Genomic DNA, 27,681 nt, shown 5'->3' with positions numbered 1-27,681 from the left:
CAAATTCAATAGGTCTTTCCACGGAAAGGTGGAAAGACCTAATTAAAAACCAATTGTTCAGAGAACAATTGTAGGTCTTTCCACTAGTAAAGATCTATTTTGATATTGAAATATGAAAAATCAGTTTAAAATGTTGGTTCCTATGACTTTATGATGTATTTATATGAATTTAAAGCAAAGGTCAAAATCTAGAACTTCGTAATAACCTATGACCTTGACCTCAACTTCAAGGTCATAAACCAAGGACCTTAAATCAAAAGTCGCTATGTCTTTAATATGTTTGGTTAAAGAGTAATACCACTTTACGTGTAGTTCTAGATGTAAGATGGACAAAAACTCCCATTTATTGTATGCGCACCCTTTCAACCAAAATATACAAGTAAGGACATGTCGCAACTAACAATTTATGAAAAATTATTTGTCAATATGTCATACGGTATTTGAAAAGAAGTGAAAATAAGCCAAAATCAAAATTTAGAATATGACCTTGACCTTTGACCTTGACCTCATTTTCATTTTTTGGGACCAAGGACCTTAAATCTGAAGACCCTAGATCTCTATCACTTATGGTTTACCAGTTAGAAATGCATATCACTTGAATCAAATGAAAAAGGGGGAATAACTCTCATATGGAGTCTCCGTAAAGCTTCGGTCCAAATGAATATCCTAATCCCTAAGATGTAACGAGCAATTTGGTAAAATAAATTTGTCGTAATCTTTTACGGTTGCGAAGGAGTAGTGGCCACAAGAAAAACAGTGTTTGGGGAGATAACTCTTACAACGTAAAGTATTTGGTTACACAGTTGTCAGTTTTAAATGCGCATACGCATTACGATATCATATTCCAAATATCTAAGCGACATCTTTTGAAACATCAATACTACGCAAGAAAAAATTTAGGCGGAAGAAAAAAAAAAAAAAAAAAATAATAATAATCAGAACAAATACAATAGGTCTTTCCACGGAAAAGTGGAAAGACCTAATAATAATCAGAACAAAAACAATAGGTCTTTCATCCGAAAGGTGAAAGACCTAATAATAGGGGAAAAATGGAGTTGTTGTTCGTTTGACGTTGATAGGATAGATAGCAAACAAGCTACATTCATTTGTTAGTGGAGGGTTAAAAAAAAGAGGGGGGGGGGCAAAAGGGGGTCTTGGGGAGATTTTTTTTTTTATATATATAAACGGAACAGAATGGTTAAAAAGGCCATTTTACAATATAAATCAATTGCTTTTGAAAAGCAATTGTGCATGGTCTTTCCCCCTTTGAAATTGATTTTATTGGGAGGGGGGTGGGGGGGGGGGGGTTGTTAATTTGTTTGTTCGTTTGTTTGTTTCGGTATGGGGTCTATATTATTGTGTTACCGGAGAAGTTTCATGTTTAGTTTGGAAAGTTTTTATTTTATTTTAGGTACAGCGCGCGCGCCAGATTGACGAGACATCACGTGACACGGGTTTATAATAACGAAAACTTAGTCTTTTTATTTCTTTTTAGGTCGGGACGTTGAACAGACAACATGTATAGAGATGGAATTTACACAATGTAATTTCTTTTGTCATTGTAGGAAATTGACATCTTGATGACAGTTCACGGGCAGTGCATGTTTTGGATTTAATTGATCCGGTGTAACTTTAAAACACATTTATTGATTATTTTCTGTGTTGTACATTTTTCAGCACCTGTTTGTAACACAGATTAGTATTTCAATCTCGGAGCGGACATTTTATTGTAGGTTTTTACTCAGATCACGGACCTAGCAAGCGATTTTTACGGCATTGCCATTTCTTTTCTCCAGGAAAAGCTTTAAAAGATATCTGCATCAAGTTTTTTTATAAACTTTTAGTACATGTATGCCCTGCTGACTGCAAATTTTGAGGTCGATTGTACTCGTAGTTTCAGAGTACATGTGGATTTTTTTTTTCAGAAGTGACGCAAGAACAATATCAAATTTCAATTTTTCATGAAACATGATTGCTTGATCATGATTGATTGATTGATTGATTGATTGTTTGATTGATTGATTGATTGATTAGTTGGTTGGTTGGTTGGTTGGTTGGTTGGTTAGTTAAACACATTGGATAGGGTCAATTGAAACAGCGAAAAAGAAACAAAGAAGATCTTGAACCTTATAATAAACACATGAGACGGAAACATGATTGATTGATCATGATCATTATTGGTTGATTGATCATGATCATGATTGGTTGATTGATCATGATCATGATCATGATTGATTGATTGATTGATTGATTGGTTGGTTCGTTGGTTGGCAAACACATAAAACTCTTCAAGTAGTGCCCAAAATCACATATGTACATGACCTTGACCTTTGACATTGTGACCTTTGTCAAGGTCATTGCTTCACAATGTCATTGCAAAAGACCTTATGGGTCAAGGACATTTGGTTAAAAGTTTTGCCTAAAAATGGCTGTATATAAACCATTAATGGGGATTATGTCCCTTACACAATGGTAAAATCAATACAGTCATAATGTAACAAAGTTGCCCCTTGGAGTACCAAGCATTTTTCACTATCTAAATTTTCTGTATCTATAACAATTCTAAAGTTATAGGGAAATCAAAGACAAATAAAAATTTAAAATACGACCTTGACCTTTGACCTTGACCTAAATTTCATTTTTTTGGACCAAGGATCTCAAATCAAAAGACCCTTGGTCCCTATCACTTATGGTTTTCCAGTTTAAAATACTTTTAAAAATTTCAAATACAAAAGGGGGAATAACTCTCATATGGAATCTCTATACGGCTTCGGTCCAAATGAATATCCTAATCCTGAAGAAGTAACGAGCAATTTGGTAAAATAAATTTGTCGTACTTTTTTACGGTTGCGAAGGAGTAGTGGCCACAAGAAAAACAGTGTTTGGGGAGATAACTCTTACAACGTAAAGTATTTTGTTACGCAGTTGTAAAATTTTAAAGCGTATAAACTATACGACATCATATTCCAAATTTCTAAGCGACATGTTTTGAAACATCAATATTACGCAAGAAAAAAATTTAGGCGGAAGAAAAAAAAAAAAAAAAATAATAATAATTAAAAACCAATTGTTCAGAGAACAATTGTAGGTCTTTCCACTAGTAAAGATCTATTTTGATATTGAAATATTAAAAATCAGTTTAAAATGTTAGTTCCTATGGCTTTATGATGTATTTATATGAATTTAAAGCAAAGGTCAAAATCTAGAACGTCATATCAACCTATGACCTTGACCTCAATTTCAAGTTCACAAACCAAGGACCTTAAATCAAAAGACCCAAGGTCTTTAATATGTTTGGTTTATTAATAATATCAAGGTATTTGAAAATAAATGAAAATAAGCCAAAATCAAAATTTAGAATATGACCTTGACCTTTGACCTTTTCAATTTCAAGTTCACAAACCAAGGACCTTAAATCAAAAGACCCAAGGTCTTTAATATGTTTGGTTTATTAGTAATATCAAGGTATTTGAAAATAAATGAAAATAAGCCAAAATCAAAATTTAGAATATGACCTTGACCTTTGACCTTGACCTCATTTTTATTTTTTTGGACCAAGGACCTCAAATCTAAAGACCCTATGTCTTTAACACTTATGGTTTACCATTTGTAAATGCATATCACTTAATTAAATGGAAAAGGGGGAATAACTCTCATATGGAGTCTCCATAAAGCTTCGGTCCAAATGAATATCCTAATCCTGAAGATGTAACTAGCAATTTGGTAAAATAATTTTGTCGTAATCTTTTACGGTTGCGAAGGAGTAGTGGCCACAAGAAAAACAGTGTTTGGGGAGATAACTCTTATAACGTAAAGTATTTTGTTACACAGTTGTAAATTTTTAAAGCGTATAAACTATACGATACCATATTCCAAATATCTAAGCGACATCTTTTGAAACATCAATAATACGCAAGTAAAAAAATTAGGCGGAAGAAAAAAAAAAAAAAAAATAATAATAATAATAATCAGAACAAATTCAATAGGTCTTTCCACGGAAAGGTGGAAAGACCTAATTAAAAACCAATTGTTCAGAGAACAATTGTAGGTCTTTCCACTAGTAAAGATCTATTTTGATATTGAAATATGAAAAATCAGTTTAAAATGTTGGTTCCTATGACTTTATGATGTATTTATATGAATTTAAAGCAAAGGTCAAAATCTAGAACTTCGTAATAACCTATGACCTTGACCTCAACTTCAAGGTCATAAACCAAGGACCTTAAATCAAAAGTCGCTATGTCTTTAATATGTTTGGTTAAAGAGTAATACCACTTTACGTGTAGTTCTAGATGTAAGATGGACAAAAACTCCCATTTATTGTATGCGCACCCTTTCAACCAAAATATACAAGTAAGGACATGTCGCAACTAACAATTTATGAAAAATTATTTGTCAATATGTCATACGGTATTTGAAAAGAAGTGAAAATAAGCCAAAATCAAAATTTAGAATATGACCTTGACCTTTGACCTTGACCTCATTTTCATTTTTTGGGACCAAGGACCTTAAATCTGAAGACCCTAGATCTCTATCACTTATGGTTTACCAGTTAGAAATGCATATCACTTGAATCAAATGAAAAAGGGGGAATAACTCTCATATGGAGTCTCCGTAAAGCTTCGGTCCAAATGAATATCCTAATCCCTAAGATGTAACGAGCAATTTGGTAAAATAAATTTGTCGTAATCTTTTACGGTTGCGAAGGAGTAGTGGCCACAAGAAAAACAGTGTTTGGGGAGATAACTCTTACAACGTAAAGTATTTGGTTACACAGTTGTCAGTTTTAAATGCGCATACGCATTACGATATCATATTCCAAATATCTAAGCGACATCTTTTGAAACATCAATACTACGCAAGAAAAAATTTAGGCGGAAGAAAAAAAAAAAAAAAAAAATAATAATAATCAGAACAAATACAATAGGTCTTTCCACGGAAAAGTGGAAAGACCTAATAATAATCAGAACAAAAACAATAGGTCTTTCATCCGAAAGGTGAAAGACCTAATAATAGGGGAAAAATGGAGTTGTTGTTCGTTTGACGTTGATAGGATAGATAGCAAACAAGCTACATTCATTTGTTAGTGGAGGGTTAAAAAAAAGAGGGGGGGGGGGCAAAAGGGGGTCTTGGGGAGATTTTTTTTTTTATATATATAAACGGAACAGAATGGTTAAAAAGGCCATTTTACAATATAAATCAATTGCTTTTGAAAAGCAATTGTGCATGGTCTTTCCCCCTTTGAAATTGATTTTATTGGGAGGGGGGTGGGGGGGGGGGGGGTTGTTAATTTGTTTGTTCGTTTGTTTGTTTCGGTATGGGGTCTATATTATTGTGTTACCGGAGAAGTTTCATGTTTAGTTTGGAAAGTTTTTATTTTATTTTAGGTACAGCGCGCGCGCCAGATTGACGAGACATCACGTGACACGGGTTTATAATAACGAAAACTTAGTCTTTTTATTTCTTTTTAGGTCGGGACGTTGAACAGACAACATGTATAGAGATGGAATTTACACAATGTAATTTCTTTTGTCATTGTAGGAAATTGACATCTTGATGACAGTTCACGGGCAGTGCATGTTTTGGATTTAATTGATCCGGTGTAACTTTAAAACACATTTATTGATTATTTTCTGTGTTGTACATTTTTCAGCACCTGTTTGTAACACAGATTAGTATTTCAATCTCGGAGCGGACATTTTATTGTAGGTTTTTACTCAGATCACGGACCTAGCAAGCGATTTTTACGGCATTGCCATTTCTTTTCTCCAGGAAAAGCTTTAAAAGATATCTGCATCAAGTTTTTTTATAAACTTTTAGTACATGTATGCCCTGCTGACTGCAAATTTTGAGGTCGATTGTACTCGTAGTTTCAGAGTACATGTGGATTTTTTTTTTCAGAAGTGACGCAAGAACAATATCAAATTTCAATTTTTCATGAAACATGATTGCTTGATCATGATTGATTGATTGATTGATTGATTGTTTGATTGATTGATTGATTGATTAGTTGGTTGGTTGGTTGGTTGGTTGGTTGGTTAGTTAAACACATTGGATAGGGTCAATTGAAACAGCGAAAAAGAAACAAAGAAGATCTTGAACCTTATAATAAACACATGAGACGGAAACATGATTGATTGATCATGATCATTATTGGTTGATTGATCATGATCATGATTGGTTGATTGATCATGATCATGATCATGATTGATTGATTGATTGATTGATTGGTTGGTTCGTTGGTTGGCAAACACATAAAACTCTTCAAGTAGTGCCCAAAATCACATATGTACATGACCTTGACCTTTGACATTGTGACCTTTGTCAAGGTCATTGCTTCACAATGTCATTGCAAAAGACCTTATGGGTCAAGGACATTTGGTTAAAAGTTTTGCCTAAAAATGGCTGTATATAAACCATTAATGGGGATTATGTCCCTTACACAATGGTAAAATCAATACAGTCATAATGTAACAAAGTTGCCCCTTGGAGTACCAAGCATTTTTCACTATCTAAATTTTCTGTATCTATAACAATTCTAAAGTTATAGGGAAATCAAAGACAAATAAAAATTTAAAATACGACCTTGACCTTTGACCTTGACCTAAATTTCATTTTTTTGGACCAAGGATCTCAAATCAAAAGACCCTTGGTCCCTATCACTTATGGTTTTCCAGTTTAAAATACTTTTAAAAATTTCAAATACAAAAGGGGGAATAACTCTCATATGGAATCTCTATACGGCTTCGGTCCAAATGAATATCCTAATCCTGAAGAAGTAACGAGCAATTTGGTAAAATAAATTTGTCGTACTTTTTTACGGTTGCGAAGGAGTAGTGGCCACAAGAAAAACAGTGTTTGGGGAGATAACTCTTACAACGTAAAGTATTTTGTTACGCAGTTGTAAAATTTTAAAGCGTATAAACTATACGACATCATATTCCAAATTTCTAAGCGACATGTTTTGAAACATCAATATTACGCAAGAAAAAAATTTAGGCGGAAGAAAAAAAAAAAAAAAAATAATAATAATAATAATCAGAACAAAAACAATAGGTCTTTCATCCGAAAGGTGAAAGACCTAATTATGTAGTCTGTGACAGATTTAGAAAGGGTTAAACAAGTCTTTATTTACGACTTAATATAAAAATAAGGAGATGTGGTATGATTGCCAACGAGACAACTATCCAACAAAGTTCAAATAAAGTGGATGTAATTATAAGCAATGTATGTTTATTATAATTGGTCTTTTAATTTCTCTTTTAACTTTCACCAAGGTCCAAAAGCAATCTTTTCATTTAAATTGCGTCAACATTATTTATATTAATATTTGAACTTAACCATAGAAACATAAATTGACATCGTCTTTGACCTTTGACCCCTATGAAAGTACAAAAAGACCACAAGGGATTAATTTGCTCTTTTATTAAATTGAAATAACTAATGAAATTTTTCTGTAATATTTGACCAAAATACTGACTATAAAAATGTATTAGACAAACTGTACATTGATTGCTATTATAAAAAGATGGTAAATATGTTTTCTTATTAAATTAAGGCGAGGGTAGTTTACCGATGTTAAACTCTCGTATATCTGTTCCAGACCATATGAGTATTTGGACCGTACGCGTACGGACTGTATGCATATACTCGTACGGTCCGACCATACGCGTACTGTCGAACCATATAGTGAATATACTCATATGGTTTAGGACGAACTGGACCATATATGTATTTGGACCGTATGGGTTAATTTTAGACAAATATTTATCAAAATCTTTTATTGAATTTTACAAATTAATATTATTACAATTAGATGACTAAAGTGAAATAGTGAACATTCAATCCATTGAAATTAAATTTTTATCTGATTGTCAATCTGAATTTTAGTGTAATACTCTCGCCTAGGGCATAAGGAACGTCAGATTTTTTTTACATCTACATGTTTTGTACATGCATATTCCTTTGCCAGCAAGAGAAAAGCTTGTTTGTTTTGCAACACCCGATGCAATGCAAATCCTTCTGTTTTCCAACGTGGGAGTTTTGCGTGTCAAAAGTTCTATTTCACCCATATGATAATAAGAGTTTAATATGCCAAATTCATATGATAGTTTGTACAAACTTGCATCTTTACCAATAATAGCATCAATCCTATAGTCCGTTTGACTTCTATAAATCTTCAGAAAATAATTCTTAAATGTGCTTTTTTACAAATGAACATTCTTTTTCTTGATGTATGTTAGTGTATGATATATACGAACTCTGACTATGAATATCATAATTTTTGGCCAATAATCAAAAAAATTACCCATTAGGTCTCTTTGATATTTCTATTTTTTTCTATATAAAATACTTGATGGAGTGAGTATGAATAGTGTAAGAGCCTTCTATTCAAAACAAAATTATAAGACATGTGCTTTGAATGTCTGTTTCATTGTACCATGTGACTTAACTCATTTAAATATAAAAGGACACTATACATGTTATGAAAAATGACCATCATCTACGTTTTTTATAACTGGTTTTTATTTGATTTTATAAATGAACTTGCATGTATCTACAAAGATGTTATTTGTGGGAAAAATGTTATAATCAAATGTTTTATTTATTTTTTATTCCTTACCAAATCTTATTTTTTGTTACCTTAATTTGGTTTTATATTTATATATATCTTATAATAGAAAACAAGCAAGCTTTTCATGCTTAAAGCATGATGACAGTATTAACAAAATGGAGTACCAATGTGTTTTTGCAGATTACATTTAATTTTTATTTTTTTCTTGAAAAAAAAATACAGCTTATGACTTTCAAAATATGAAAATAAATTAGATAAAATATAACATTAAAGACCTTTATTGAGGTAAAGGGGGACTTTTTTTTTATATTTTTTTTAATTATGCATTATCTTCCTTACTTATATGTAAAGAAAGAAATTAAAATGCCTCAAAAAATTCAAAAGAAAAAAGGATATAATTCTGAAAGTGTTCAATTATTTTCTTGCAGAGTAAATGCGGGGAGCTCCGTTTCATTCATGGCATAATACCACAAAAAGAACTGCCCACTGTTTGAAAGTAAGTGAAAGCTTTAGAAAAGAAATATGCTTGGATCAGAAGAAATTTTGAAGTCAAAAAGTGTGTCAACCACACCAGGCGAAGTGAGCGACTATGTCGCCTTAGGACTCCCCACTCTTCGCTCTTGAGAAGCTTCAGGAAGAAGTTTATGTCGCCCTCGATTTTCAATAAAATTTCCCAATGTCGACTCGTGATTTTTTTTGTCATTTATGTCAAGGAACAAGAAAAATAACTTGATTTTGCGATGGTTGTTTATTGTCCGCCAGTTTTTCGTTCAGGATTTGGTGTTACAGACTGCTGCATGTGCTTTGTTTTAGCTAAAGGTCCTTTAAACAATATTTTGATGAATACATAACATTAATACGCCAAAGGACGGCACTATTTTACTCCTAAAGTCGTATATTTTTGTAAACTATTAAGTACAAATTTTTCGCAGCGTCTCGCACCGTATTTGTTTTCGATTTACAAGTACTTATTCAATTTTAGATAATGAAAAAAAAAACTTTTTCGATGTTACTTTTTGTGATTTTGTCATGTTTTAACACTCGTGAAGTGTTCTAGAATCATTTATATGCATTACCACTGAATATGTTATATGCATTACCACTGAATATGTTATATGCATTTTCAATTCTGAGAAACAGCCTTTTCCGTGAAAATACCGAACAATCGCACACGATTTGAAATTAACAAAGTTTTACTATACGTTTTCAATGGTTTTCAGTGATGAACAGCTTTTCTTTCTGAAATCCTATTAAAAATAATTTAAAGAACATGTATATTTTTTAATTATAATCATAACAATGAAAGACAGTGAAACCGTATTCAAGATATTTTAACTCACTTATCAATTGATCTTTGGTCTTCACTTCTCCCTGTTTGGCTGCAGGGAGAAGTCACTTATCCATATAATTCTGAAGGGTGGTGACCCCTTTAACAAGGAATTTGTTTCTACGTTTCCCTAACGTGTATGAATACAGACATAAACCTTATGTCGTGTATTGAGGTCGTTCGCTCTACTACTTATTACATTCTAAATACATATAAAAAGCGGATTTCAAAATGATTAATACTCGCTTACTTGTAAAAGGAGCACGTAGATCATTATGATTGCAATTAATGAACATTTAGACTACTAACAACACGGTAAGCAGACTGTGTATTTTAGTTATGAGGAAAGGAACAATTGATAGTTGTTGGGGATGGATGATAGTGGCAGCCGCTGCATTAAACAGAATAGTAATATATGGGATATCACACTCAGCTGGTGTTGTTTATGTTGTCATTTTGGAAGTTTTTAACGAAGGGACTGGGATTACATCATGGATATCTTCCCTCATCACTGCCGTTATATTTTTTACTTGTAAGTATTTGTCCAAACACTCATTCATTTTACACATGCCTTAAACCTACTCGTCTAGATGTTCGACTAAATCTCATACTAAAACTCTTTCTACCATTTTATTAAATCCAATATGGCCTTCGAAAATACTGTGAACAGGTTAACTGAATCAACGATGTCAATCAGATATGGATTTTTTTAATGATCTACTATCATTAGTTTCGCAACTTTATCAAAACTTCCATTGAAAAATTCATATTTAGTGAAGAACCGCGATGATTCCAACATTAAAATGAGTCAAGACGATACATTAAACGCTGTAATCTTTAATCGATAACTTATTGATATATTAACAAAAACAACTGGCACTAATCGTCAACTTGAAAAAGGATAATATCTAAACTAAAAGGTTTGCTGCACAAATAAATCTTTTTCTTGATTATTACACATGAAGTTGAACTACTTTTTTGGGTCTATGACAAATGGGACGATTTCAGCTTTTCAAAAGTCAACTTTCCCTTTCCTAGCAGAAGCATACCATCTGCTCCATGGTGTGGCGTTCACATATCTCAATTGCTCATTACATAGAAACTGTTCATACACAGTTATGAGGGAAACGACCAAACAAAAAGGCGGAAGAAAAGAAGCTTATAATTGCGTGGCAAAAAACGAAAGACGACGAAAAAACAAACAACAGTCTTCAAAACACTGAATGGAAAAATAAACTCTATATATCCGTTCATAAAGGTGTAATACCACCATTGGTTTTCCCTATTAGTCTTTGTTAAATTGGCACTTTTAAAAAAATTGTACAGTATTTACCTTTATTTCAACCAAAGAAATACTTTGCGTGTATAAAGTTTAATCCTTTCCAGTGATACAGTGAAAATTTCACACTACACTTCCTTGCATATAAGAAAGTAACCAACACTGGAAGTAAACAACCCAATTTTTACACTGTTATTTACTGGTTACCTGCTTTAGTAACTATGTAACCTTAACGTTCCAAAATATTTTATAAGACCATCAAATAAAAAAAGAATGATACTTTTAGACTTCCAACATACATATTTACGACTCAGAAAAATTTAACTGCATTGAAATGCAGGGTTAATTTTCTACAACTGTCAAATTCAAGGGAATATTTTTTTTAGGCCTACTTTCGTATGCAACCGGATGCGACGTACCATGATTTGGTGGTATTACACCTAAAATGGCCTTATGTTAAAATGTAAAGACTATCAAAAGAATATATATATATATGTGAAAATGGTATATATATTTGACCTGCTAGTCAAATGCGTTTTGTTAAAATATACTTTTTCACTTTTTGGTCTTTTTGAAAATGTTGTTTGTGCTGTATTTAGACCCCTCTACCAAGAAATTTGTTTTGCATGCGCACGTATAAAAATTGCGGTTTTTATCCAACGCAACCATAGGTTTGAACGTTGTTTTCAATTTAGACTTATTTATATTATTTCGTTTGGGCTTGTATTATATTTGCCTTCCGGTTTATATAATCCGTTCATCATATTTCGACTCTTCAAAATTCAAGAGTCAATCATAAATTGAAGTAAATGATATGACCTTCCAAATACCGTTTCGATTCCTAACATCACTGAAGAGACATTAATTGTCGAAATCCCGATATGGTGTACCAATTTTTGCACCTCACGTTTGCGGTATACCATCTTTTTCGTAAGTTTATTGTTTTCTGTTTGGTATTAAATTAATAATTAAGATCCATTTTATTACATCTGGTGAACCGTTTATTTGGCAATCACCATGGCAGTCAGCAGGGTTTAAGAACATCCGTTATTTGACTTGCTTGTCAAATGCGTTTTGTTAAAGTATACTTTTTCACTTTTTGGTCTTTTGGAAAATGTTGTTTGTGCTGTATTTATATCGGTTGTGTTTGCATTTTGTATAACGATGTATTCCAATGATATAACAAATAGGGATTGTTTTATTTTTATCAACATATGTAGCTCTCTTCATTTGCATAAAAAAAACACTTCCATTTTAATGCAAATATTCTGTTATGGGGATTTTAATGTAACAAAATTATGGGGTCAAATGTCTACCCATTCGAAAATCGGAGACTGATTTGTGTCAAGTCAAAGACTATTTATCCTAAAGAATTTGTTCTTGATTTATATCGGTTGTGTTTGCATTTTGTATAACGATGTATTCCAATGATATAACAAATAGGGATTGTTTTATTTTTATCAACATATGTAGCTCTCTTCATTTGCATAAAAAAAACACTTCCATGTTAATGCAAATATTCTGTTATGGGGATTTTAATGTAACAAAATTATGGGGTCAAATGTCTACCCATTCGAAAATCGGAGAACTGATTTGTGTCATGTCAAAGACTATTTATCCTAAAGAATTTGTTCTTGATTCAAAAGATTTTCTATACCTTAGAAAGGAGACTAAACAAGGAAAATGGAATATTTTAGTGTACTAGATAAACAAAATAGCCATATTAAATATGAACATAAAAACAAAATCAACAAAATTGAATATGAGACAAATCTGTAAAAAAGCTATCTCACATTACCTATCACATCTTCAACTGTCATTGATGTTAGAGCTTTAAACGGAGAAAGCAACTACTTAACTGGCATTTAAGCATTGACATACATTTTACATAAACAATTTCTTTTCTGTATTTCAATTCAAAGTCTATATCTACCAGTACATGCAGTTTGTTTGTTTTGCACGTTCTTATAGTCTCCCCCTAAATAAACTTTGAAGGAATAGTATATGTACCTTTGATAACTATATCTGTACTATTAAACGAGAAGACCTCATTTTGTGTGTCGCTTCTCTTCCTCCCACAATAAATCAATCATCATGCCTTTGTGTCCTATAGGTACCATGCATAGTCGCATTTATCATCCGTTCTTATGACTATTCAGTTGGGTTATTTTGGGAGAAAAACGAAAATTAAGGTGTCCGAATATTGCTTCCGTCATCAAACCGACTTTCATGTCACACATGACTTCCGATTTTAACATTGAGAACCAATCGTATGATAGATAACAAAAATGAAAAATAAACAAGCCAATCAAAGCGTTGTCCATATCGTGGTTTTTATATCTTAAGAACTACTACTATTATACTTCGGTTTTAACCTACACATAATTTTCATAAGTTTTCGGACGGGGAAAGGACAATTATTTTGCGTTTATCTGCATGTACACTATGATTAATATACTATTATAATATATAGAGACTCTCTATACAATATAGCAGTGAGTTTCCGTCATCATACCGACTTTTAAGTCAGACATGACTACCGGTTTTAACAGTCACAACCAATCGTATGATAGATAAACAAACAACGACAAATAAATAAACCAATCAGAGTGTTGTCCATATCGTGGTTTTTATATCGTAAGAACCACTACTATTATACCTCGGTTTAAACTTACACACAATTTTCATATCTACTCGGACGGGCACAAGACAATTATTTCACGTTTATCTGCATCGCCCCCATGCATACTATGACGAATATAGTACTATAATATATAGAGACTCTCTATATAATAGAGCATTGATTGCCATAGAATTAATAGTTAATAGAAAATTAAATACACTTTAATATTTATAATATAGATACGTATGTTCAAAGTATACAGAAACAAAATAATAACGGATTTTGAAAAAAAAGAGAGGGCTTAGAAATATTGTCCTGTCTCCATGTACCTATATGACTTTTGATATCATTTCTTAAATTCTACAGACATAATTTCAACCAAGCTTAAAATGTCCGCAATTTCGCTTTTAAATGTAAGTCAAACAGGACTTCCGGTTTTAAACTTGTACATAAATTTCATAAGAGTACTCGAGGACAGGACAATAATTATTGCGTTGATAGAGACTCTCCAAATATTATAGCAGTGATCGTCTAGGAGAGGAAATTCATAGTTAATAGCAAATACACTTTAATACTCTTTATTTATAGTATTCGTATATTCGTAGAATACAGAAACGCGAAAATAATGGAATTTAACAGAAAAAAAATTACGGACTTTGGAAACAAGAGAGAGGACTTAAACTGTTTCCAAGTACCATTTGAATTTTGATAACTTTTTGGAAATTCTCCAGATATGAAATCTTTTACTGAAATTCTCCAGACACAAAATCTCACAAGCTATAATGCCCACGATTTCGCGGGTGTGATCTAGTATAATATAATATTTTGACAAGTTATCACATGGATAATGCTATGCAATAAAAGAGAAGATGTTGGATACACTTCAATAAGACAGCCACCCAATCACACGAAAAAAAAGTAACGCGTTACAAATATTTTTTATTGTGATTGGGTGGTTGTCTCTTTGAAGTGTAAACCACACCTTCTCTTTTCATGCATAAGAAATTATCCATTGAATAATCTGTCATGGTCTTAAATAAACACTCACGATAGTCGTGTGTATCATGAGAAAAAAATCGTATGCTGGTAAACCAAAAAATTGAAATGATGACAAAGTGTCCTTGATCGTTAGTTACTTCTGGTTTTTATTAAAATAGAGAAATACGTTTTTCACCTTACACATGCAGCTATTCAGTGTTTGCCTAATAGAAATTGCAAAATTTATAACAAATAATGCAAAACACAAGTACATACATGTATACTATAACATAGAATATTCAAACCCGTACCAACTACTTCCAAAGATGAGGAAAAACGTTTTTTTTTTTTTTAAAGTAGAATTCTCCAAAACAGATTTAGATGCTATCAATATTAGCAATATTTTCCACCAGAAATTTGTACAAAAAACTATACCTGATTACTTCAAAAAATAAAGCTACACTTGTAATTTCATATACTTACACCAAGCGTATTGCATCCAAGATTTTCAACCACAAGAGGGTTTTAGAGGTCTTTAACCTCAACGATGTGAAATCTAAACCTCAGGAATGCTCATGTGCATCGTCAAAATACAATTATAGTCCAGCTGGTCATCTTATTACTGGCGACCTTGGCATCGTAGCCAATGAACAACTAGGAAAGTTGTTAGCCAAGGGACCAAAATATAGAATTCCCCAGCCCATCAACTAGAAAAAGAACTTCAGGTTACTGGTGGATGCAGTGAGGACTATGCCAGAAAATGGATAAAGCGCGAACCAGATCTGGACACTTTGTCTGAATGGATCAAAGCTATTCTTCGATCATGCATTCAGAAGCGCATTCAGAAACTACGATGTACTATGAGCACAAGGTTTTCTAATCCATTCAGGAACCCAAAGGTTGCGGATGCTTTATCCTCTTTTCATGACAAATATGTCGTTGTTACAGCAGATAAAGACTCCAATAATATTGTCTTCATATGTAAAAGTTATTATTTGGAATGTCTCACAAAAGAGATTGAAATAAACAGCAAAACCGGTAATCCTTCATATTCTTTAACATCATTCACAAAGGATGAAATTTTAGAAAATCACAAATCTGTCCTTCTTTCTTTTGGTATTTAATATCACAGGACGAAGAAATTCTACCGTCATTATACTGGATATCAAAACTTCACAAAACTCCTTATAAAGAACGATACATAGCTGGATCATCAAGATGTTCGATTAAACATATTTCTAAAGTGCTGACTACTATTCTCTCTACAGTAAAAGATGGCCTTCAAATATATTGTAATGAGATATATTCAACCAGTGGTGCCAATCAGATGTTGACTCTTAAAAATTCGAAAGATCTCCTCCAAAAATTTTAATTCTTAATCTCTGCAATTTTGCAGCATCACTAAGACCTTTGATTTTTCTACGCTTTACACTACTATTCCCCATGATGAATTGAAAGATCGACTTCACCATCTCATTAAACAGAGCTTTTTTTTAATGATGGGAATCGTAGATATAAATTACTTGTTTTGGGTTATAATAATTCTTATTTTGTGAAGAACAACACTGATTCTATCAGAAAATATACTGAAGAGGATAGCTGAACTTTTTGATCGATAACATACTTTTTGAGTTTGGAGGATTGATATTTCAACAGACAGTCGGTATTCCAATGGGTGCTTATTGTGCACCCCTACTTGGCGATTTGTTTTTGTACTCGTATGAAGCAGAATTCATTCAGAACTTTTTGAAAGACACCCTACTTGCCGATTTGTTTTTGTACTCGTATGAAGCAGAATTCATTCAGAACCTTTTGAAAGACAAAAAGAAAAAGCACCATGTGAAATTCTTTAATTTTACTTTCAGATATATTGATGATTTCCTATTACTGAACAACCCATATTTGAGTCAGTACTTGCTTCTCATATATCCCAGTGAACTTGAAATTAAGGATACTACTGATACTAAAAGGACTGCTTCATACCTTGATATTTTCCTCAATATTGACACAAATGGACGACTTTACACTAAAATCTATGACAAACGGGATGATTTCAACTTCCAAATTATCAATTTCCCATTTCTCAGCAGTAACATACCCTCTGCCCCGTCGTATGATGTTTACATATCTCATTTCATACGTTATGCTAGTGCATGTTCACACTATACGGACTTCATATAAAGGAGTGTGATCCTTACGCAGAAACTGCTCCAACAGAGTAATGAGTAGGAAAGATTAAAATGAGTCCTTAAATTTAATGGCCACCATCACAAATTGGTTGATCTATACGATGTGTCTGTGTCTAAATTAACTAACGAAATTTTACCACGTCTTCGATTGTGGTTTACCATTTACGTCGTCTGGTCTGCTAAGAACCGAACGTGACCTATTCCCGAATATAACTGTTTTGCCGAGGGTGATTGAGCTGTATTTGGCAAAACTTAAAGGAATTCATGTCCTCAATGCTCTTCAACTTAGTACTTTATTTGGCCTTTTTAACATTTTTTTATTCGAACGTCACTGATGAGTCTTTTGTAGACTTAACGCGCTTCTGGCGCATATGCAAAAATTTCAATCCTGGTATCTATGATAAGTTTATTTATTCGCATTACTTTACGACGAGTCTCGGTTTTTATATATCCAACATTCATGTATTTAGTTATGATGTTTCTTTTGTAAGTCCGGTTGGATATTTTGTTTTGTCTTATATTCGCTGTTGGAGACGACGTGGTTCGGTATTTATATATCCCGCTTTCGGGTATTTTGTTATTACTTTCATATACGTGTGGGTCCACAGTTATTTGATTTTTATTTTCTATAAGTATGTAAAAGTTAGGATAAAAAATCAGCTATTTCATTTATATGATTTTAAGTTTAAACCATATGCATTTCATAATTTCGATAACATTAAAATTATAAGAAACTCGTATCATATGGCTTTAATATATTTTCTTACAGGTCCATTATCCGGATACCTGATAGAAAAATTCGATGAAAGAAAGGTTGCCATTGCCGGAAGTCTGATTGCAGGTATCGGTTTGATGTCATCTGCTTTTGTCACTTCCGTTCCAGCACTTATTCTAACATACGGCATAATTTCAGGTAAACAGATTATAGGGATACCGAAATTGTAACAAAAAACCCACTGTACAAAACAATGAATTTAACAATAATAACCACTGTTTCATTTTTTTATTTGGCCTTTAAACCTTTTAATTCGTGCGCCACTGTTAATATAAAATGCTGTACCAAAGTCTAAGTCCAGTATCTTTGATGAGTTTTCATAGCATTAATGGAACAGTTAAAAACTTTTATAATATATGTTGCAGTAGTAAATGGTGGCAGCAAGACTTTCGTACAAAACCGAAAAGATAAGGTCAAGCCAAACCGTCGGATTCCCCCACATGTTATAAAAGGTCGGCAGGAAAATTTATTTTCTTTATTTCGTTAAACATGTCCGCCCGCGTCTGGATCCAAATTAGTTATACACGTCAAACTAATTTTAATTCATTCGTGTGTTTGAAAGTCTTATCATTTACACGTTGGGTTCGACACAAAACAGATCTCGATTTTAAAGAAGAATAAAACGTGTGCCCACGAGTCGAATATTTATCGTCTTATTAAAAAATAACTACAAAATTAAACACATCAAACGTGTTTGTCATTGACGATGCTGACCGGTAATTTCGTTCGTCCTATTTTAAGTAAACAAAATGCATGGACTTGTCGAATTTAAAGTCTCAATTCTACCTCAGTCTTCAAATAAACACATTAACTGTACCAATTTTACTGCACCAGATGCGATAAGATACGTATCACTTTCAATAATGACAGCTAGTCAGCTTTAACCATTTTCATATCGAAATCTAGTCATTCCTGTCATTGCTGTAGGCGTTTGCAAATGTACATTTGAGTAAAGGTCATATTTGCATACTCATATTACACCCAACATCATGACAGTGGTTACAAAACTGATTGTCAATTTCAACTTTTTTTTTAATTAGGATTAAACAATCTGATTATGTAGAAGCCCCTTTTGTTGTTTACTAGTATACAACATTGTCATTTATGCATCACAATGTCATTCGATGTGTTTGAGCATCACCGCTCTTCAACACTTTGTACATTGAATACCAATGACCGTTTGTCCCGCCTTTTTAAATTGGTTGACAACCGTATTTTGAACTTCATATCGGGACACTTTGCATGGATTCAAAATAAATCTATTAAACTAAAAATAATTTTCAGAGAAAATCCAAATAAACTACTTTTTCCATTCCATTTCAGAACAAGCAATGCATTTTTTTAAGACATTTAGTCAAACGTTTATTCTTTTTTTGAATGCATCCTCTTCCAAAAAAGGTCAATAATCTGTGCATAAGAAAGAAAATTTCAGCATGATATATTTACGATGTTTCAAATACTAATCAACTATGAAAGATATTCTGGAGTCGTAAATTTTACGAGATCCATTGATTTCACTTAAATAATTTTATGAAAACCGTGAGAGGAGTGATCAGGAGGTGTATGACTGTAAGATTACATTGTACTTGGTTGAAAATATTGTGTATAAAGGGAAAGTTCTCTTTTGCAATAAAAGTCAGTAAAACGTGCCTCTCTTTGTCAATTGAAATTTATACCTTTTCGCTACGTGCGTGAATATACTTTTGTAAAAGAGGCAATGCATTTCACACACTAGTCTTAAATGTTAATTTTTACTAAAAACTCACGATGTCTTTTATGAACAAAAATGTGATAGAAAAAAAAAAATACCGTTTTCGTCGGATATTTAAAAAAATCTTCGATCAAAAAGATGCGGACAATTTCCCCTATATTTTTTTAACTTGCAAGCTAAATATCTCATATTTTACATCGCTAACCAAATCTAATTAGTCTGAATCCGAAAGACATTACATTATAAACCTTCTTTATCTTGGTGAATTGGTAATAATTATGCACTTTCGAATAATTCTTTGAATTAAGAAAGTCTGCGGTGTAATTTTCAACGCACAAAACTATGTTTGACTCGAATTTTTTATCATGAGATTGTAATTTAGTGGTTGTCGTTCGTTGCTGTGTATCATATTTGTTACTCATTTGTTGTTTCGTGCATAAATCAGGCTTTTGTATTCTCGTTTGGAATGCTTTACATTTATTTTTATGTCTGGGCCTTTTATGGCTTGCTTATTGCGGTATGGGTTTTGCTTATTGATGAAGGCCGTACGATGACCTATAATTATAACATCTACGTTTTTTTTATCTGATAATTTTACGTTGAATGCAAACGATACGAACCTACGAAGTCTTGTATTGTAGGACTAGGGGTGGAGTGATTATTTTTTTATAAAACAAAAAAAAAATATACATAATTGAGTTTGAATCAAGTTGAAATGACAGAAAATTTCTACATGTTAATTAATTTTTTTCAAATGATACATACATTGTTCCTCGTAATCGTTATTTCTCTGTCGACCCTACATTGTTTAAGTCGTTGCGACTTTATCCATCAGCAACATATGTCCACAAAATAAAACTCCGGGTAAACAGGAGACCTTCTTGCTTTAAGAAGGTTAACATTGTCTTTATTGTGAGCTAGAGCTAGTTTCGACCTTGGCGTCGTATGTTTTTGAATTACTTCGTTGATGAATTTATCACTACAAAGTATTTGCAAAATCTTTGTGTCCGTGAAAACTAAGAGTTGTTTAAATTTCAAATTTCATCAAGGTCTCTACTGTGGAACTGTCTGACGGGCTTCAAAGTCGACAGGATAAGAGGTGAATGTATTCAGGTTAATCTAAGTTATGTGGTACTATGGGTAAATGTCTGGTTAATATATATCTTATCTTTGATGTGCCGCATTAACATCCCTATAAAGTAAGACAGTCCGTGCGTGACCCATAACATACAATATTGTATGTATTTCATTGGCGATTTTCTAGCAAAATCCAGACTATATACATATTTACTATATCAATTAACGTGTCTGAAGGCGAATTTGTGAAAAATAATTTTGTTTGATTTTAATCTCTGAAAATTTAAATGAACTGAGCTCTTGAACAGATCTTTTCGGGACGTCGGGTTGGGCCTATTTTTTTGTGTGTATAAATCCGGGATTTACACTTAATGCTCTCGGGAATCAATTATTAATTTTTCGGGATTCGGCATAAAATCCTTTTTTCGGGATTTCGGTATTCAGCTTTCGTTTGTTTTTTTCTTTTATGGAAATTCCGGATCATGATACCCCTCCTACCCTCTCTCACTCTCTTCAGCAGGCAATGTTGAGAGAAAAGGAAAATTATCCTGACTGTATGAGAATTTCAATTTGTTAAATATTTGCAATTCTAATAAAACCACAAGACCTGCAGATATTTTGTATTTCTTTATGTGGAATGACTAAAAAAGGGGGGTGTAATACGACTTCCCAAACTATAATGACATTGTAATAGTTTTAGGACACAGTTACATCAACATCAAAAGATAATGTACTTTTTTGTGGAAGCTGTGGACTACTGGTTCAAAATAAAATTGATTTCGACAAGTGACTTTGTAACCACTGTCATGATGTTGGGTATATCATATTATAATAAGATAAAACCTCTCATTTTTAGCTCACCTGGCCCGAAGGGCCAAGTGAGCTTTTCTCGTCACTTGGCGTCCGGCGTCCGGCGTCGTCCTGCGTCCGTCGTCGTTAACTTTTACAAAAAACTTCTCCTCTGAAACTGCTGGGCCAAATTAATCCAAACTTGGCCATAATCATCATTGGGGTATCTAGTTTAAAAATTGTGAGGCGTGACCCCGCCAACCAACCAAGATGGCCGCCACGGCTAAAAATAGAACATAGGGGTAAAATGCAGTTTTTGGCTTATAACTCACAAACCAAAGCATTTAGAGCAAATCTGACGTGGATAAAATTGTTTATCAGGTCAAGATCTAACTGCCCTGAAATTTTCAGATGAATCGGACAACCCGTTGTTGGGTTGCTGCCCCTGAATTGGTAATTTTAGGGGTATTTTGCTGTTTTTTGTTATTATCTTGAATATTATTATAGATAGAGATAAACTGTAAACAGCAATAATGTTCAGCAAAGTAAGATCTACAAATAAGTCACATGTCAAAAATTGTCAGTTGACCCCTTTAGGAGTTATTGCCCTTTATAGTCAATTTTAAACCATTTTTCGAAAATCTTTTACAAAAATCTTCTCCTCCGAAACTACCAGGCCAAATTTAAACAAACTTGGCCACAATCATCATTGGTGTATCTAGTTTTAAAAATGTGTGGCGTGACCCGGCCAACCAACAAAGATGGCCGCCATGGCTAAAAATAGAACATAGGGGTAAAATGCAGTTTTTGGCTTATAACTCAAAAACCAAAGCATTTAGAGCAAATCTAACAGGGAGTAAAATTGTTTATTAGGTCAAGATCTATCTGCCATGAAATTTTCAGATGGATCGGACAAACCGCTGTTTGGTTGATGCCCCTGAATTAGTCATTTTAAGGAAATTTTGCCATTTTTTGTTATTATCTTGAATATTATTATAGATAGAGATAAACTGTAAAGAGCAACAATGTACAGCAAAGTAAGACTTAAAAATAAGTCAACATTACCAAAATGGTCAATTGACCCCATAAGGAGTTATTGCCCTTTAAAGTCAATTTTTAACAATTTTCATAAAATTTGTAAATTTTAATTAACATTTTCGACTGAAACTCTTAGGCCAAGTTCAATATAGATAGAATGTTTGTAAGCAGCAAGAATGTTCAGTAAAGTAAGATGTACAAACACATCACCATCACCAAAACACAATTTTGTCATGAATTCAAATGCGTCATTTGTTTAATATTCACATAGACCAAGGTGAGCGACACAGGCTCTTTGGAGCCTCTAGTTTTATACATCAGATGTCTTAAAGTTTGACTGTTCACAATTGCTAAAATGTTGCAATGTGTTACAATCTTTTTTTAATAAACGATATATTTGTTATTATTCTTGAGTACACGCTATTTTTTTTAATTTTCGTTCGCATTCGCATGAAATTATTATTTTTTCTATCTCTATTTATGGAGATTTTTTTTTAATAAGGAGAGATACCTGTTTGCGCAGCCACGATCAAATACAAATTAAGCGTCTCTTCAATCGCAATGATATGAGGTCTCGTGTTGCTTCAAATTTTATTACAAACATTGCAGACATATCCAAATAATATTCTGTCTCTGTGATAATGGGTTCTTAAAATTTGGTTATATCGTATATCGGTTCATTTTAATGGCGTACTCTAGTGACATGATATAATCGCCACAAAATAAACTCTCTGGAAGTTTAAATATTGTTCTTCCGGGTGGTTCGACCGTAAAACAAATCGCTAAAGTAAAAAAAATCTACTTCCATAAATAAAAACATTGACAGAAAGAATACAAAATGCCCCTGATCTGTTATTGCAGCGGTAACATAACGTAGCAATGTCACCATACGGCATATTAGCTTGCGTTCATGGATCTTGACGAGGTTTAGAACGCGGAATTACTTACTTTCCTATATCTTGAAAACAAAAACTTTCTTCGATTATCTTTACTGTCACGATATAAAGTTAATGTTTGAAATATTACACAGTTCTTTTAAAGTTTAAGGTACTTGTTGAAACAGTAAAATGGTTGACTATGCACTAAAATTCTTATGCAAATTAAATTGGGTTTCTTGAACAATTAATTCAATTTTTAATGAGTCTAATGTATATTTACAGGTGTAGGATGCGGCCTAGCATTTATGCCAGGAAGTGTTGCAGTGGCTAAATACTTCACAAACCATCGACACCTAGCATTGGCGATAGCATCTTCTGGTGGTGGAATTGGTAGTTTTGCATTCCCACCATTTATTCAAATGTTAAATGAATATTATACATGGCGTGGTATGTTTTTGATTCTTGGAGGAATAACTCTCAATATATGTGTATTTGGATTAATTCTCCGCCCATTGGCAAAGTTCAGCCCGAAGAAAAGTCATCAAAAATCGAAAAATAATAAGTTACAACAAAGCTTTGATAGAAAAAATCTGAAAACTAAAATGTTGAGCGAAGAAAGAGTTAGATTCCTCGATAGACATTCTTATTTGAAAATTGTATCATTTTACCTCCTTATGGCTAATAGTTTTATGTATCAATTTGGTGCATCTATTATATTAGGTCACCTGCAAGCTTATGCTGTTTATCATCTAGGATTTACTACGCAAAATGCCGCAATATTGTATACAATTTCCGGTGTGATGGTTTTGGTTTTCAAACTTCTACATGGTGTATTTGCAAATATAAGCCATGTTCAAATATTTTGGCCTATTTATCAATACATATTTTTCTATGCAATAGGTGGAATAGCAACAATATTTTTGACTTTTGATTCCCAATACGGTGTTTACTTTTCCAGTGCAGTATTTGGAATGAGTTATGCTGCATGTGGTGGTTCACTTATACCAGCTATTGTCATTGACATATCTGGCGTAGAATCATTTGGTGTTGCATATGGAATTGTGCTGTTCTGTCTATCAATTGGACAGTTAGTTGGTGCTCCGATTGCAGGTAAGCGGGGTTTTGTTTTTATCTCGATAATAGACGGATGAGCGGAAAACGGACACAGACAAGAAATAATTGTGCTCTCTCTTACTGCTATCGTAGGTTGGTTATGAACAGAACTACCTTAATATTTAAACCCCTTTAATAGAAATTAAAATATGATCTTGCAACAAAAAAAACTTACATTTGTAAAACTTAATGTTTAGTTTCTTTTTAAATGATACAAAGGCCCCCGAAAAATGTTAAATTACAAACGAGACAACAAACGGTCTTGTTTGTAACAAAACAATTATGACAGGCATGCATCAATGACAACCAGTGTACTTTGGGCTTTTGATTTTTTTAAACAGGCCCTTTCAAAATGTGGCGGAGTTGTGCATGTTTGTGAGCGTTTAACCATCCACTTACGTACAACAGGTGTTAAAAATAAAGGAAAGACAAACACATGACACTTAAATTAAAGTCAAAATCAAAACATAAAAAAACATATCAAACAAAAAATAGCTTTTAGTTAGAGGTGTGCAGTAACAATCACAAATATGTGAGGCTAAACTATACACTTGGAAGAAACAATGCGTGCCGACGAACGCCCCAATTTGTATGGGAGTCTTCAGATTGCACTAGACTCAATATGATGAAAATCAATGAGACAGAAAGCACAAAATGTATCACGAAAACAGAACATTTTTAACACAAGATAATACGAAAAGACAAGGTAAACTTCAGACGAGATATGGGGAGATAAAAAAAAAAAAACAATATTTAAACTCACTGAATCCTCAGTTTATTATTTTTATCTATGAAATGCAAACAAACATTTTCCTTAATTGAACGTAGAAAAAAGCAATTCATTAAATCGCGTACTGAAGACCAAAACATCTATTTAAAGAAATACTATACAATTATACTATAGAAATAATGCAAGCATTTACTGACAATAAGCTCAAAAACATATTTGTTAAATCATTTTTCACTATATGTCTTAATAATAATTATTGCAGGTCTTTTATATGAACACCAGAAAACATATGATGCCGCCTTCATTCTAGCAGGAACAATGATGATAGCAAGTGCCATCATAATGATATATCCTTTGAGAACTGATCTTAATCCTCCGAAACTAAGTAAACAAGTTGAAATTAATATAGAAATCGATTTGAAAAACAATGTGAAGCGTACGGAGTTTGATCCAATATCCGTATCTTCGTATAGGGAAGCAGAAGAAGGCTCCAATGTACAATCATAGACAGTTTACATTATGCAAGGACATATTCCCATAGTTCAAATGTTGACATCGAAAACAACACCAGAATTGCTGTCTGGAATCATTAGAAATGTAACCAAGATCCTCAAGTTAAGTGTCAAAAACAGTTTAAATAAACAGTAATGCAGAAGTTTGACAGTGGATTGCGATTGATCAACCACCCATCCTTCACTCAACACTTTAATAGAACGTTAATTTTTATTTATAGTAAGATGCTTGTTGTGGTAATAAAAATTGGTAAACTGATCTTACTAGTTGTTTCATAATTTTGCATGTTGGGAGAGTAATTCTTTATGTGAAATAACATTGCTTTTGGTCATAAATTATGGAAAAAAGGATTAGACATGAAACATGTATAACAGAGTAATTTTTCTATGAATGGCATTGTTTTTAAAGAAAAAAATTGGCAATCATAATGGTTTAAAGCAGAACATTTGAAAGGTAAACGACATGTAAATCATCCGAAAGAATCTGATGAGACGAAGTTGCTGTTACAATTTACTTAACGTCTTATATCAATTTAAAATATTAACTTTGTGTAGACAACTAAGATCTGATGAAATTTGTCATGGAGCATGTTTCGCTAAATCGAAGAAGCAGTTATTTTGTGCGAGACATATTTTGGTTTCTATGAAACCACAGTTTCCTTTTTGTTTAATGAACACTCTTATATGTATTTTTTAAATAAAACTAATGTCTTGTGTCATCTTTGCATAGAATATTTTAAGTATTGCTTACAATTGTTTTTTAACACTTTTCGACTAGGAACAAGTCATAAATGGAGCTATTTTGATCTTCATGTTCATTGTTACACTAAACTGTAGAATGCTCCGAGAAAAAAAAAGACTAAACGAAAATCTAAAAGCAGAACTATATTTCTGACTTATTTGTGGTATTATTTGCAATTTATTCTTATTAAATGTGCTAAAGTCTATATGACATATTTACGAAATGGTTTTCAACTCCAAAAATTAATATTGTGTATTCAGTTTTACTTGTCAATTATAACAGATAAGTTTACCTATATAAAGGATGCTAATCGATTATGGCAGAAAAACTGCTTGATTTTGTAGTAAACTAAATGGTGAACTGTTAACCTGTACTTATCTTATTCAATGCATGTAACAATTGCACAGTTATAATTGTAAAATGTGGTAAAATTATGATATCATGATATATATATAGATATAGATTATACATTGATACAAGTGGATTATCGGATGTATCCAATCTCGATAGTTAAATTATCAATTGTAAAGTCCGAGCCTCGAGGAGGTAGTTAAATTATCAATTTTAAAGTCCGAGCCTCGGCGTAAACTTTACAGTAAAACATACGATATGCATATCCAGTTTATAATATAGCCCGAAAAATACGGAGTTTAAAAGTATTGACAAATGTTAACCATATGATTAGTTCATTTTGAACAGATGAGATGACGTTGTCAGTTTTGAAAATATTTTGCTAACGCCCGGGTTTCTTCTTCAGAAATATTTGTTACAGCCTAGTTGTGCATAGATGAATTGGCTAGATTGGGGTTTACACTAGTTTACTGTTGTATGGTTGGGTTTGTAAACAACCCTGCATTATAAGGATAGTTATACACTTTGTACTGATATGATTGCAATATCTTTCAAGATTATGGAAAACATTATTCCATGTCACATGATAACCTGTTACCCAATATCATTGTTTGTTATATACGTAAGGTATAGTTAATGATGACGGGGTTCGTTAAGACTCTTAAAAAAAGGTCCAAACTGCTATCGAAGGCATTAAATGCTGAATTATTTTGGGCATAGTTATCAGAAATTAAAAGGGTTAATTGAATCAATAGTAGAAAATCCCAGCTTGGGACCAAGAAAAATGATGATTAAAGAGATGGCAAAAAGAGTAACAGAAAGAATGATTGAAATTTATATGCAATTGTATTTTTTTTTTGGACAAAGAATCAAAACAGGTTTACAAAAGAAGTGAAAGCCTAAATGTTGGACTTGGAAGATGCTTAACCAAATAATATTAGTTACATAGTGTGCTAGTGACCTAATACGGTATATATGGGTCAGTAAATTCCAT

General features: G+C 32.7%; 1 protein-coding gene across 1 annotated transcript; it reads left to right on the top strand.

The window, feature by feature from the left end:
* The first annotated feature begins 10,241 nt into the window (after positions 1-10,241).
* LOC134710823 (monocarboxylate transporter 9-like) lies at positions 10,242-25,770 on the top strand. Its single transcript, XM_063571220.1, has 5 exons — positions 10,242-10,434; positions 17,741-17,884; positions 23,522-23,759; positions 23,814-24,349; positions 25,345-25,770. The coding sequence occupies exons 1-5, from the start codon at positions 10,242-10,244 to the stop codon at positions 25,587-25,589; spliced, it is 1,356 nt and encodes a 451-aa protein (XP_063427290.1). The 3' UTR covers positions 25,590-25,770.
* The last annotated feature ends 1,911 nt before the right edge of the window (positions 25,771-27,681 follow it).

Source organism: Mytilus trossulus, chromosome 3, assembly GCF_036588685.1.
Source record: "Mytilus trossulus isolate FHL-02 chromosome 3, PNRI_Mtr1.1.1.hap1, whole genome shotgun sequence".
In the NCBI taxonomy this organism is placed as follows: Eukaryota; Metazoa; Mollusca; class Bivalvia; order Mytilida; family Mytilidae; genus Mytilus; species Mytilus trossulus.
The sequence above is the reverse complement of the archived record's forward strand: the minus strand, read 5'-3'. Positions and strand labels throughout refer to the sequence as shown.